The sequence below is a fragment of the Sceloporus occidentalis genome, unplaced genomic scaffold (genome assembly GCF_023333645.1).
Source record: "Sceloporus occidentalis isolate IW3139 unplaced genomic scaffold, rSceOcc1.0.p SCAF_474, whole genome shotgun sequence".
NCBI lineage: Eukaryota > Metazoa > Chordata > Lepidosauria > Squamata > Phrynosomatidae > Sceloporus > Sceloporus occidentalis.
In genome coordinates this window covers 80,439-93,593 of record NW_028317454.1, presented here as the reverse complement: position 1 = coordinate 93,593, position 13,155 = coordinate 80,439, and the positions used below count along the sequence as shown (strand labels likewise).

The window sequence follows — 13,155 nt, the reverse complement described above, 5'->3', positions numbered from 1 at the left end:
ATGTTTAAGCAATGAGAAAATCTGCTGGCTTCCGCTAAACTATTTATCCAACTTTTCTGATCTATTAAGGTTCTAAAGTCTTGTTGCCAAGACTTTAGAGCAGAGTTTTCGAAAGGGGTTTCTAATGCTTCCAACAAAAGATACCACTTTCTCATACTTTTAGTGATTACTTCTGACGAGAACATAACAATCATTTTTTGGCTCATCAATAATTTACCTCCCTCATATAAATGGGTCTTTAGGTAATGGCTAATTCTATACACAGTAAAAAGTTCTGTGTTGCCCAGTTTAAAATCTTCCTTAAGGCGGGAAAGAGAATTGATTATATTTAAAGTATATATATCTCCTATTCTCTTGTTTCTAAAACTTAATTGTAGGATGTTGTTTTGAAGGGCTTCTAACGGAGCCGACAGAATAACTTTATCTTGAAGTCCTATGCGGAGTTTAAAACGGCTCCAGAACTCTATAGCGCTTTTTAAAGATATGGGGACTATTAATAATTGATTTTATTTTATCCTGATGTTTCCAGAGTAAGCATTCTAATAATAATGTCTAGTTTTAAAAATAACTGAAGCATAATTCTCTTTATTAGAAGGGACAGCCCTTCTTCAAGACTCAAATTTATCTGTTTTTGCTCCCTAAACATTAGAATGATGTGTGTTGAAAGAACTGAAAATATATTATTAAATAATATATATATTTTTTAAATCTTCTTCTTAACACCTTACACAATTACATAAATACAATGACATTATTTTATCTGCAAGAAAAACAAAAATAGTAACCTTGGTAAAACATTGCAACTCCATGACCTTAGTATCGTCAACTTCGGCCCCATTCCCCAAATAAGACACATAGACAATGTATGTAATTAAAATTGCTTTATTGTTCGATTTTGGATAAATTTGGCCACGGTCAAAATCCCGGTATTATCCCCAACCGTGACACTCATTATCATATTTCTTAAACGTTATAAACCACAAATTCTTGGCTACAAGCCAACCATATAACACCGTATATCTATAGGGCTGGTAAGGGCGTAACAAACCACGTCACCTGTAGAGGCTGCCGGCGTCCAAAGCCCAGCAACCACACGTCACCCAACGTATCACCTGAGCAAGGCGCCCAGGGAGTGTTCTGCACTTCCGCCCTGAGGCATGTGCACCACGAGTACAACCATACCTTAGATAGTTGTCTCAAGCACCGAACCAGCCAACCACATATTAACAATGACCAAAATGTAAACACCAACCGCCACAGCCTGTAACGTGCGACCCCTTGCACCGTTACTGGCCCCCCAAAACCTCCAAGGCCCGCTCTATCCCTGACTGAATAGCCAGATTCCATAAATCTAAACCCACCTCCGATAAGTGGACGCCATCACAACGAAAGAGACCCGACAAATCGCCCTCCAAATCAACATGCCTCACCACGAGACCCCCTTGAAAAACAACAAAACGTGAGATAGTCTTATTAACTTGCCGCCTGGCCCTCTCGATTCCCTCCCGGGAAACCTTCATCGTGACAATGTGAGACCACACAAAAATCGTACGCGGGTAGGCGGCCCAAAATTGCCGAAGATCGGCCTTAATATTACACACCAATTCACGCAGCGGCACATAACACAGATCATTTCCCCCAACATGCAAAACTACGATATGGGGCACACCATGCACTTGAACGTGCCGAGACAATTCCCGGGAAACCCTATCCCAGCGCATACCTCTGAATCCGAGCCATCTGATAGCAACCGTATCTCTATCGAAACCCAGCTGCCGCCCAGAAGGCCGAACCGACGCCCGTCTGGCCGCCCAATACACATACGAGTGCCCCAAAATCCACACTTCCCGGCGGACGGAGTCTGTAAAAGAGAAAAACAAACAACATAGCACAGCACAAACAAACCGCCGCAAAACCGACAGAAACAATTATAAAAGCAAATGAGGGCGAATGTAGGACCTAAACCTAGTGGATTCCCACCGGCCTATTCTCTTAATTAAGTCCCTACTCAACCCCCACCTCGAAGCCTCGGTGGCCGCACCTATGCGAAAGGAGTGCGTGCCAAATTCAGCCTCAGCCAGACCCAACGTACGCAAAACATGCTTAAAAACCGAATGAAATTGGAAACGGGACAGCGCGGAACCGTCCGCATGTACCAAAAAAGAAGACGGGCCATCCGGCCTCACAGCCCCATAGGCACGCAAACCGGCAACCGGACAAACCGGGCTGCCTGGACACTCCACGAGCTCCACATACAGCCCCTTACCACCCTGATCAGTCTTGGAACGCCTAATCAGAATACTAACCGTATTGCCACGGCAAACCACATCCGCAGCCTGAATCCCACCCTGAACGGACTTTGAGGGGCTCACTAATTCCCCAATCCGAAATGCACCGAAAAAGGCCAATGAAAATGCACAACGAAAGAGCAAAACTTCAAACGACGATGAACAAACACCTTGCAGCTTGCCCACGAGACCCACCAACATCCCATACGACACGGGACGCCTGGAATCCGCCACCTTGGGGCCCTTTTTAAACCCTTTAACCGCCAGTCGCACCAAAAAAACTTTAGTCACATCAGGAACACCTTTCTCCTTAAAGACAAAAGCCAGGGCCGCCATACGGCGATCCAAACCTGACACGGATACTTTTTTGCTAAACAAGTACCCAATAAACCACGATAATACCTCAGCCCTGTCCACCTCCCCGTCAGCTTCCTTTGCGATCCGCTCAAAGCACTCCCACTCCTGCCATGTTCTGTCATAAAAGGCCCGCGTGGAAGGAACCAGCGACCGCGATCGAAGCTGTTCAGCCATCACTCTGCCAGCGTCCACATCCAATCTGGAAACCGACAGCCTTCGTGGGCAGCCTGAGGCGCCAGCCGGAAAAACCTGTCCCACTGTGAACGAGACAAGGAATCAGCTACACCGTTATCAACCCCCGGCACGTGAATAGCCCGAAAACATATATTCAGCTGAAGGCAACGTAACACTAACCAACGCAATAGCTTCAAAACCGGCAAAGAAGAAGAGGAGATATTATTCACAGCATGAACAACGGATAAATTATCGCACCAAAACCTAACATGTTTGTTGGCCAAGTGGTCCCCCCACAGCTCCAAGGACACCAAGATTGGAAAGAGTTCTAAAAACGTCAGGTTCCTAGTCAAACCTCTAGATTCCCAACCCGTAGGCCAATGCCGAGCACACCAAGAACCCTTAAAATAAGCGCCAAAACCCAAGGAACCCGAGGCATCGGTCCACAGTTCCAATTCCGAACTGGAAACCGGAGGCGCAAGCCACAATGAACAACCGTTATATTCGCAAAGAAAAGTATCCCAAACTTTCAGATCCTCCTTCAAAGCCACGGTAAGCCTAATAAAATGATGGGGGGCCTTAACCCCGGCTGTAGCCAAGGACAGCCGTCGTAAGAAAACCCTCCCCATGGGCATGATCCGGCACACGAAATTAAGTTTGCCAATCAATGACTGTAATTGCTTCAAGGTAACCTTAGAAACCTGCAGAAAACTTGCAACCATGAAACGCATATCATGCACCTTATCCAACGGCAACCGACAAACCATCTCCTCTGAATCCAACTCGATACCCAGAAAACTCAAACATGTACAAGGGGACACCGTCTTGTCCGGTTCCAAAGGTATTCCGAAATCCCGAGAAACCTGAATCACCGTAGCCAATAAAACACTACAATGAGACGCAGAAGGAGGGCCAATACATAGAAAATCGTCGAGATAATGAATGACGGACGGTAAACCCGACACCTCCCGCACAACCCATTCGACAAATGAACTAAAAACCTCGAAATATTTACAAGAGATCGAGCAACCCATCGGGAGGCATTTATCCACAAAATATTGCCCGTCCCATTTGCACCCCAGCAAATGGAAACACTCCGGATGTACCGGCAATAACCGGAAAGCCGCCTCCACATCAGTCTTGGCCATCAATGCCCCTCGTCCAAAAGAACGCACCCACTCTACAGCCCGGTCAAAGGAAGTATACGACACCGTACTCAAATCTGGGTCAATTCCATCATTGACCGATTGCCCTTTCGGGTAAGACAGATGGTGGATGAGCCGGAATTTACCCGGCTCCTTCTTGGGAACAACCCCCAAAGGGGATAAACGTAAATTAGGCAAAGGACAAGACAGGAAAGGGCCTTCCATCCTCCCCAAAGCCACTTCCTTACTCAATTTATCGGACACAACATTAGGAAAGGACAAGGCGGAGCGTAAATTCCGAACAACAGTAGTAACTGCGCATTCCTTAAAAGGAATCCGAAAACCGTCCCTGAACCCACAAAGTAACAAAGCAGCCGCCTCTTGATCAGGATAGTTAGTCAGCCACGGTACCATCCTCTCTACCAGTACCGGAGTCACCCCCTTTTGCTCCAGCCGCCCCTTTAACCTTCTTTTGCTTCTTAAAGCACTTGGAGAAGGGGTGGGACCCATTGCATCCCGAGCACTCGTGCTTGAATCTGCACAAGGACCCCCATTTACACAACCCCTCATTATATTTCCAGCAATAGCCCTTTTGCATGCCGGCCGATGAGCCAGAACTGGAATTGTCACCGGCCGCTGCTGGAAAGGGCTGGGATTGACTGCGGCCAGGTGTCATAACCCTAAGCCACAAAGAAATATCCTTATGATCCCATCGCAAACCCTTCTGAAAAGCCATCCTTTGTCGAAATTGCTCATCATAGCGGAGCCACGACTGACCCCCATAAACCCGGTAAGCTTCCCCAATACTATCCATGTAACCAAATAGACCGCTACAGTGCTCAGGATTCTTCTGCCCGATTACACTGGCTAAAATGGCAAAAGCCTGAAGCCAATTTGAAAAGGTTCTTGGAATTAAACGATAACGCCTTTTTTCCTCCTCCTCCTTCTTAACCTCTTCACCTTTCTTCACCCTGTCCAAATTAAATTTACCCAAAGGAAGCAAAGAAAAAATCTCGACGTACTCCCCTTTCCAAATCTTTTCCCGGACCTCGTCTTTCAGATGGGCACCCAAGGGCGCCTCAAAGCACACATAAACCTCACCCCTGGCTGCATCCGCCAAACGAACGGCAGCCTGATCACCCTGTTTGTCCCCCACAACAGGACCCGAACCGCTCGATCCAGAAGGAGCAGGCACTGCAGGCGCCACAGGTCCGGTAGGACCTTGCAATGGACTAGCTACCGGAGATCCTACCCCCGCCACTGTCGCCACAGGGGGCACTGACACCGCCTGACTGCCCGCAACGCCATAAGACCCCCAAGCCTGCGCCGGGGTTCCAGCACCCTGCAAACCACAACGTACTAATAAATCTCTAAAACCATCAACAAATTGAGACAAAGCAGGTAAAACGGCACTGTGTGGATTCAAATTAGCACCCTGAGCTAACAACTGCTGCCCAGAAGGGATAGCACCCTGCTGCATAGGTAAAACATGTCCAGCTGCGGTATCCACAGCCGCCGAAGACACATGAGGCGCAGAAAAAACACTTAAAGCTCCAGGCAAACCTGCACTAGCAACCACTGAACCCCTAAAATCCTGTGACCCCACTTGACCCCGTGACCCAGCATAACCTAAAAAACTACTGGGGATATTAGCAGCATGGGAAGAAAAATTAGGAAAAGAATGATCAGCAGTATGCTCACCCCTCGCCAGGCCAGCTGCAGGGGAAGATGTAGAGGGCATAGCCTCCCGAGTTGGCAAAGTACCAGGCACCGGCGTGAACAGCTCAGGCGTACCGGGGTCCTCGACTGTGCTGGCAGGAACGAGGTCATCCAGACGTCCATCAACAGCCCTGCTCCCGCGAGAACCGCCCACTCTGCCGCGACGACGCGAATCCTGCCCACCGCTGGAACCACCTTCAGGCACCTGCTGCCTCCGGGCGAGAGCCCCGGAGCGTGAGGAATGAGAAGCATCGTCAGGACGTACCCCATCAGCTGAGCCAGACGACGCAGCCGGATCCTGCCGCACCGGAACATCCGAAACGCCCGCCATCTCGTCTTCGGAAGCGCTGCTAGGAGAACCGCAGGTAGGTGGAATGTCAGGGCTTGACCGTCTCGGTAATCGCGGCTCCCTGGAACGTCCGGTCCTCGCTGATGCCCTGCTCCGTTTAGCGGACGAACGGCCAGCACGCCTGGCCTCAACCGAAGCGGGTCGTGAGCGCCCAGACGCCTCGGGACTAAGGCGCGACGGGGGGCGAGTCACCCGGGTCCTCGTGGAGCGTAGGGCCCTAGCCGGTTCGGGTGACACCGGCACATCAGGTTGTTGAGACTCGGACAACAGCTCAGCCACTCGATCACGCAGCAAACCCGTCCCTTCGGATGTAAGCCTGGAACGAAGCTCCCGCAACAATTCTTCCATGATCACAGCAGAAATATTTACGTGGACCAACAAGAATTTCGCCTACTTAAAAACCTACAAGCTCATCTGTGAGCAGGTTCCCAAATTTATTTAGTTGATGACACCCAGTGCCCTCCCCTTCTTCCTGTTCCTGAACATTCAGAGTGTGGGGGCAAAAGTTCACACAGGGGCCAAGCAGTCACAGAGGATGTATGTATCTAACCAATATTTTAACCCCTTGTTAGGTCATGGGGTGCTCCTCGTTCCTTCCCCGGTCATGGTGCCCCTACACCTATTTCTTGCTCCAGGGCTGGTCTTAAAAGGCAACGTATTACGCATTTTGCAGCCGATCACTTGCACAGAAGTTCACCCAGTTTGAGGGCTATGTGTGCATGTGTGTGGTGGTCTGGCTAGACCCCATGCATTTCTTGCATGAACAAGCTCTGGGGCTGGTTGGCTGGCAGTGAATATTCCACACATATGCATTGCTGAGCAAGATAAACATTAGATGGTAGTCACCTATTGTAATGCAAGGTGCTACTTGGTAGGAAAAAGATAAAGTACATATGGCATGGGTTTAATTTTATTAAAATTGAGCTGTTACAGATACAGAGACATGCTGTCCATCATAAGGCTCTTTTTTTGCCTCATTTATTTATTTATTTATTCTTTTAAATATACTGTTGAACAAACTCTTGCATTATACATAGCTGTTCTTTCAAAGTAGTAAGCAAGAAACGTTGTAAATAAATTGTTATTTCAAGAAACGTTATAAATAAATACCATGTATATTTAAGAATAGAAGAAGGAACTTATCCTTCATGAGTCTTCTATAAAAACAGATAAGTTAAAACTACATGCAAGTTTATGCTGTGTAACAATTTGTGTTAATTTTGTTTGTTTGTTTTTACCTTAGGAAATCATCTGCCAAAAGAATAATGTAAGTATTATTCATTTTTATGATTATTTGCTATGTGTGCATGTATACAACATTCATTTAAAGCTCTCTCATAAGGCCAATAGGTGGAGATACCTGTGATATTCCAGGCTATGGGTGTCAGGCATGCAGACTTTGGGCGCTTGCCAATTTCTGGCCAGCGGTATTCATGGGATGGTTGGGAAAATCAGTGGATCAGGTGTGGGCTTAAGCAGTACAGACCTCAGTAGCAGCTCCTATGTGGTCACTTCACCATACATTGTAGCAGAACAATACAATATGATGACGTATCCCTACTTTCTGCTTCAATGTATCTGGAGGTGGGTGGAAGAGTAAGGTAGGTGGACAGTCCAGTTCCTGGCTATGCCTTTAACTAGGCACCCAACAAACATGCACCTGAAATGTTGGCGTGTATAGTATGTGGGTTGTCTCTAAATGCAACAAGCTGTGTGTACCTGTCTGTGAGTTGTGTGAGTCCATGTCTGTGAGTTGTCAGAGTACTGTAAGTTATGTTAGGTTTTTGAGTTCTGTGAGTGCCTGTTAGGTTGAAGAGGCGTATTTCATGCATCATGGGGATGAAAAGTGACCCTGGCACTTTAAGGCCAGCAGATGCTAAATGACATATGTGCTCCGCCATGGTACACTGTTATGCTCTTGGCAGTGTGCGTCTGCTTGCAAGTATGTAGCGCTTTTGCCCAGTGACCAGATGGCAAGTCTAGGTCTACATGACTTTTCCTGTAACAACTCTGTGCAGTTTGTAGGTTGCAAAGCAGAGTCAAGAAGTTCCTTAAAGGCTAGTAAATCTAACTGGTGCACCAAGGAGGAATGAGAAATATTGTTTTGTAATCTTGACACAATTAAATGTTGTTTATGGGTTTAAAGGCTTGGTTGCCATAAAAGAAACATTGAAAATATGTTCAATGCTGATTTAAGGTTTTTAGCACATTTAAGAAAGCAATAAAGTTACAGATCCTCATGGACTTTCTTAACAGGCTGGAGAATGCTGCTAAACCTTGTTTTGTGAACAAAAAAGTGGCCCCATGTTCCTTTAGGCAAAATGTGGCTGCTCGTCAAAAGACACTCTGTCAAGTCTTGTTTGGGGAACGAAACACTTTTGAAAGGAACAGTGGGCAAAAACTCACTGTGGTCCATCTCCTTTTAGAAAACATGAGGCTACTTGTCTAAAGGCACCGTGTTCCTAAATATAAAATACTTTCTTTAAGAGGCAGTTTTAAACGATATTGCTGTTTTAAGCAGCTGTGGGTTTGTGGTACTTAGCAGGATAGGCTATCAATGCCACCCTTTGTTTAGCACGCATGAAAGCTTCAGTTGTAAATACGTCTGCAGTGAACTTCTGTTTGCAGCAAAAGTGCAAACCTCTTTTCATGGATTAGCAAACAAGGAGCTGATGCCACAAGGGTGGTGACTGACCCTACAACCAGCCATGAACCCCATAGCAAATCTAAAGTATTGTACTTTACTGCTTATCATTGTAGTAGTGTTGTCTTCACGTAACAACTTTTAAGTTCTAAGGCGCAAGCTGTTTCATGATTATTAGGTCATTGAATTTGGCTTCCATTAAAAGAGTTATTTTTAATTATTACTAGCACTTTAAACATTATTTCTGCTTTCAGTACATATAGATGAGGGAGGAGTACTATAAAAAGGAGGCCACACTTTCCTAATGAATAGCAAAAGAGTACATTTGCTTGAAGTATAATGCATTGGAGTCAGTACAAAATGAATTTCTATATGCATTTAAGTTTACTATAAGTAGCGTGTGCCTTAAACTCTCTCACTTTAATTTAATATACTCCATGCATACACCCCTATGTATAGGCCGTGTGGTTTCTTTTCATATGCTCAATGCATGTGAAACAAAAACAACAGAATGTATATAGTAAAGTTCCATTAAAACAATCAATCTATTATATAATTTATAGTCCTGAAATCGAATATCATATATAAACTATATACAGTGAAGGAAAAAACAATTTGATCCCCTGCTGATTTTGTACGTTTGCCCACTGACGAAGACATGATCAGTCTATAATTTTAATGCCAATGAACATCTGAATGATTCAGAGGAGAACTGGTGTGGTTTGATGAGACCAAAATCCAACTATTTGGCATCAACTCAACTCACCGTGTTGCAGGAGGAGGAATGATGCCTATGACCCCAAGAACACCATCCCCACCGTCAAACATGGAGGGGGAAACATTCTGCTTGGGGGGTGTTTTTCGTCTAAGGGGACAGGACAACTTCACCGCATCAAAGGGACGATGGATGGGGCCATGTACTGTCACGTCTTGGGTGAGACCCTCCTTCCCTCAGCCAGGGCATTGAAAATGGGTCGTGGAAGGGAACATGCACTTAACATAAGAAAACAACATTAAAAAACCTTATCAGAATCATTTGGCAATCCAAAATGTGTACCCAAGCGATAATTACAACTTCCGTGGTTTAGGAGTAGCTGAAAGAAAATAACGAACAGGAGAAGGAAGTCCTGAGCCTTTAGGGGCAGTGGCGACTCTAGAAACAACATATAGGGGGGGCACACAAGATACCACAGTCAAACTGGGGGGGCATTAATAATTTCCACCATTAAATCATACCACTGAAAAAACATATATATATATATATTATATATATATATATATTGCTGAAAGTAATGTGCTATGGAATGATATTTTTGTTATTGGAAAATACAATACTTGATCATTCAACATAGGAAGCCTGAAGCCACAATTTAGTACGACTAATCCCTGAAATAAATACCGTATTTGCTCGATTATAAAACGACCCTGATTATAAGATGACCCCCCAAAAATCTAAATATTAATTTAGGAAAAAAACAAAAAGCCTGAATATAAGACTACCCTATAGGAAAAAAGTTTTACTAGTAAATATTAATTCATGTAAACAATATTTTCATATTTAATAAAAGCTATGATTGAGAAAAATATATTTTTTTTATTTCCTTTTATTTGCCAACCTGCCCCCCCCAGTTATGCACATCTGCCCCCAGGGTTGCCACTCTGCCCCCAGAAATGCCTTATACCCCCTATTTGCCACTCTGCCCCATGATGTGCCTTTTAACCCTCTATATGCCACTCTGCCTCCAGAAATGTCTTATACCCTCCCATATGCCACTCTGCCCCATGATATGCCTTTTAATCCCCTATATGCCAGAGTGGCATATAGGGGGTTAAAAGGCATATCATGGGGCAGAGTGGCATATAGGGGGTTAAAAGGCATTTCTGGAGGTATATACCATATTGGCTCGGATATAGGCCGCCCCCGTATATAGGCCGCACCCTAAAAGTTTGGTGCTTTTTTAAAGAAAAAGTTTTTTTCTTTAAAAAAGCACCAAAAAAACATGCTGCCACTCTGTCTCCCCCCCTGAGATATGCTGCCACTGTCCTCCCCCCCGAGATATGTTGCCACTGTCCTCCTCCCCCCCGAGATATGCTGCCACTGTCCTCCTCCTCCCCCCCCTGAGATATGCTGCCACTGTCCTCCTCCTCCCTCCCCGAGATATGCTGCCACTCTGCCCCCCCCCCCCGACTTACCAGAGCAGACTCCCGGGTGTCTTGCGGGGCCGGCGGGGGACATCTACGCAATACGCGTATACAACTTCCGGTGCCGGCACTCAGCGGCACTCAACCGGAAATACGGTATTAAAGAGTAAACAACACAATAACTTAATTTTCCACTAAATGATTTCAGGGCCTAATATTAGACCCTGCTGCTGATTAGCCCCTGCTGCCCATATATATTAATATTAGCCCCAGTTGCCGATATATATATATATATATATATATATATTAATATTAGTCCCTGCTGCCAGTGTTCCCTCTAAGCTGTGCGCTTGTGCGCGCGCACATAGCTTTTTTAGAGAGCGCACATGTCCAAAAATTGTGCGCACAACAGTTTTTCCCCAAAAAAGAAAAAAACAATAATTTTTTTGAAACTTTATGTGGTGCGGATATTGTGCGCACAAACTTTTTGCTTTGTGAAACTTTTTTGCACAAGAGAAATTTTCTGCGCATGCCAACTAAGAAAAATTAGGTGGAACATTGCCTGCTGTTATATCAAATAAACAGAATCAGATATACAAATCCTGTATTTGCAGGTATACAGTAATAATATATGAAACATAGCATTGCAGGTATAGATCAAATAAATACATGGAAACAGCACTGCAGGTATTAATCAACTGAACAAGACATACAAACCCTGTATTTGCAAGTATATATAAATAATGTATGGAAACATAGCATAGCAGATATGGATATACAGAATAACACACAAACCCAGCTTTTCAGGTAAAGATCAGTTGGAATTCACATAAAAACTTGGCATTAAAGGTATATTTAAAGCCCCCTAAATTACAGGCATAGATCACAGGTTGCACACCCCAAAGTCAGCCCTGGCGTCCACACTGCCCACAGAGAACCTGGCCAGCACCCAGATAACACACATAAGATTTGCCATCTTTGTCCCCAAATAGCCCAGCACAAGTCAACTTTGTCCCCAAACAGCCTGGCCTGTGCCATCTTTGTCCCATATACAACCTGCCTGTGCCATCTTGGTCCCCAAGACTCAAACATGCTGCTAGTGCCATCTTTGCCCTTCCACAATTATCATTCAGACAATTCATCCACACATTAGCTCATGCTGTCCCTCATTCAGCCAACTCATCCACATATTAACTCATGCTCTCCCTCATTCCGACAACTCATCCACATATTAACTCATGCTCTCCCTCATTCAGAGAATTCATCCACATATTAACTCATGCTCTCCCTCATTCAGACAATGCATCTCACTCATTCACACTTTACTTCAATTCAATATTCTTACTACCCTCTTTCTCACAATAGAGGACAGTGCACGATTACAAATGGATCTGCATAGGTTGGAGGCTTGGGCTGGGATGTGGCAGATGAGGTTCAACACAGATAAATGTAAGGTTATGCACATGGGGAAGAAAAATCCAGGCTGGGAATATGTATTAAATGGGAAAACACTGGGGACGACTGACATGGAAAAGGACTTAGGAGTTTTAGTTAACAGTAAATTTACCTGTAGCGACCAGTGTCAGGCAGCTGCTGCTAAGGCAAATAAAATCATGGGGTGCATCAAAAGGGGCATAGATGCCCACGACAAGGAAATAATTCTACCACTGTACAAGTCACTAGTCAGACCACACATGGAATACTGTGTACAGTACTGGGCACCAGTGTACAAGAAAGATATAGTGGAGCTGGAGAGGGTTCAAAGACGGGCAACCAGAGTAATAAGGGGAATGGGAGGACTACAGTACCCAGAAAGATTATCAGAATTAGGGTTATTTAGTTTGGAAAAAAGACGGCTTAGGGGGGATTTAATAACTATGTATAAATATATAAGGGGACAGTACAGAGATCACTCCCAGGACCTATTTATACCCAGGACTGTATCTATAACAAGGGGACATCCTCTACGGTTGGAGGAAAGAAGGTTTCTACACCAGCACAGACGGGGGTTCTTTACAGTAAGAGCGGTGAGATTATGGAACTCTCTGCCAGAGGAAGTGGTTATGGCAAACTCAATAAAAGAGTTCAAAAGGAGCCTGGACGTGTTTCTTGAAAGCAATAATATTACAAGTTATGGATATTAGATTAATAGGGACAGAACGTTGATCCAGGGATTTATTCTGATTGCCATATTTGGAGTCGGGAAGGAATTTTCCCCCTGGTATGGGGCAATTGGCATCTGCTTCATAAGGGTTTTTTTGCCTTCCTCTGGATCAACACAGTAGGGACACAATATGTATATAGGTTGAACTTGATGGACTTTGGTCTTTTTTCAAC

General features: G+C 45.0%; 1 protein-coding gene across 1 annotated transcript in view; it reads left to right on the top strand.

Moving 5' to 3' along the window:
* Positions 1-13,155, top strand: part of LOC149271682 (mitogen-activated protein kinase kinase kinase 5-like) — a 93,635-nt gene that overhangs the window by 22,164 nt on the left and 58,316 nt on the right. Inside the window, exon 3 of the mRNA XM_089507206.1 lies at positions 7,276-7,299. Coding sequence (XP_089363332.1) covers positions 7,276-7,299 — 24 coding nt within the window. The remainder of the gene's footprint in view (positions 1-7,275; positions 7,300-13,155) is intronic.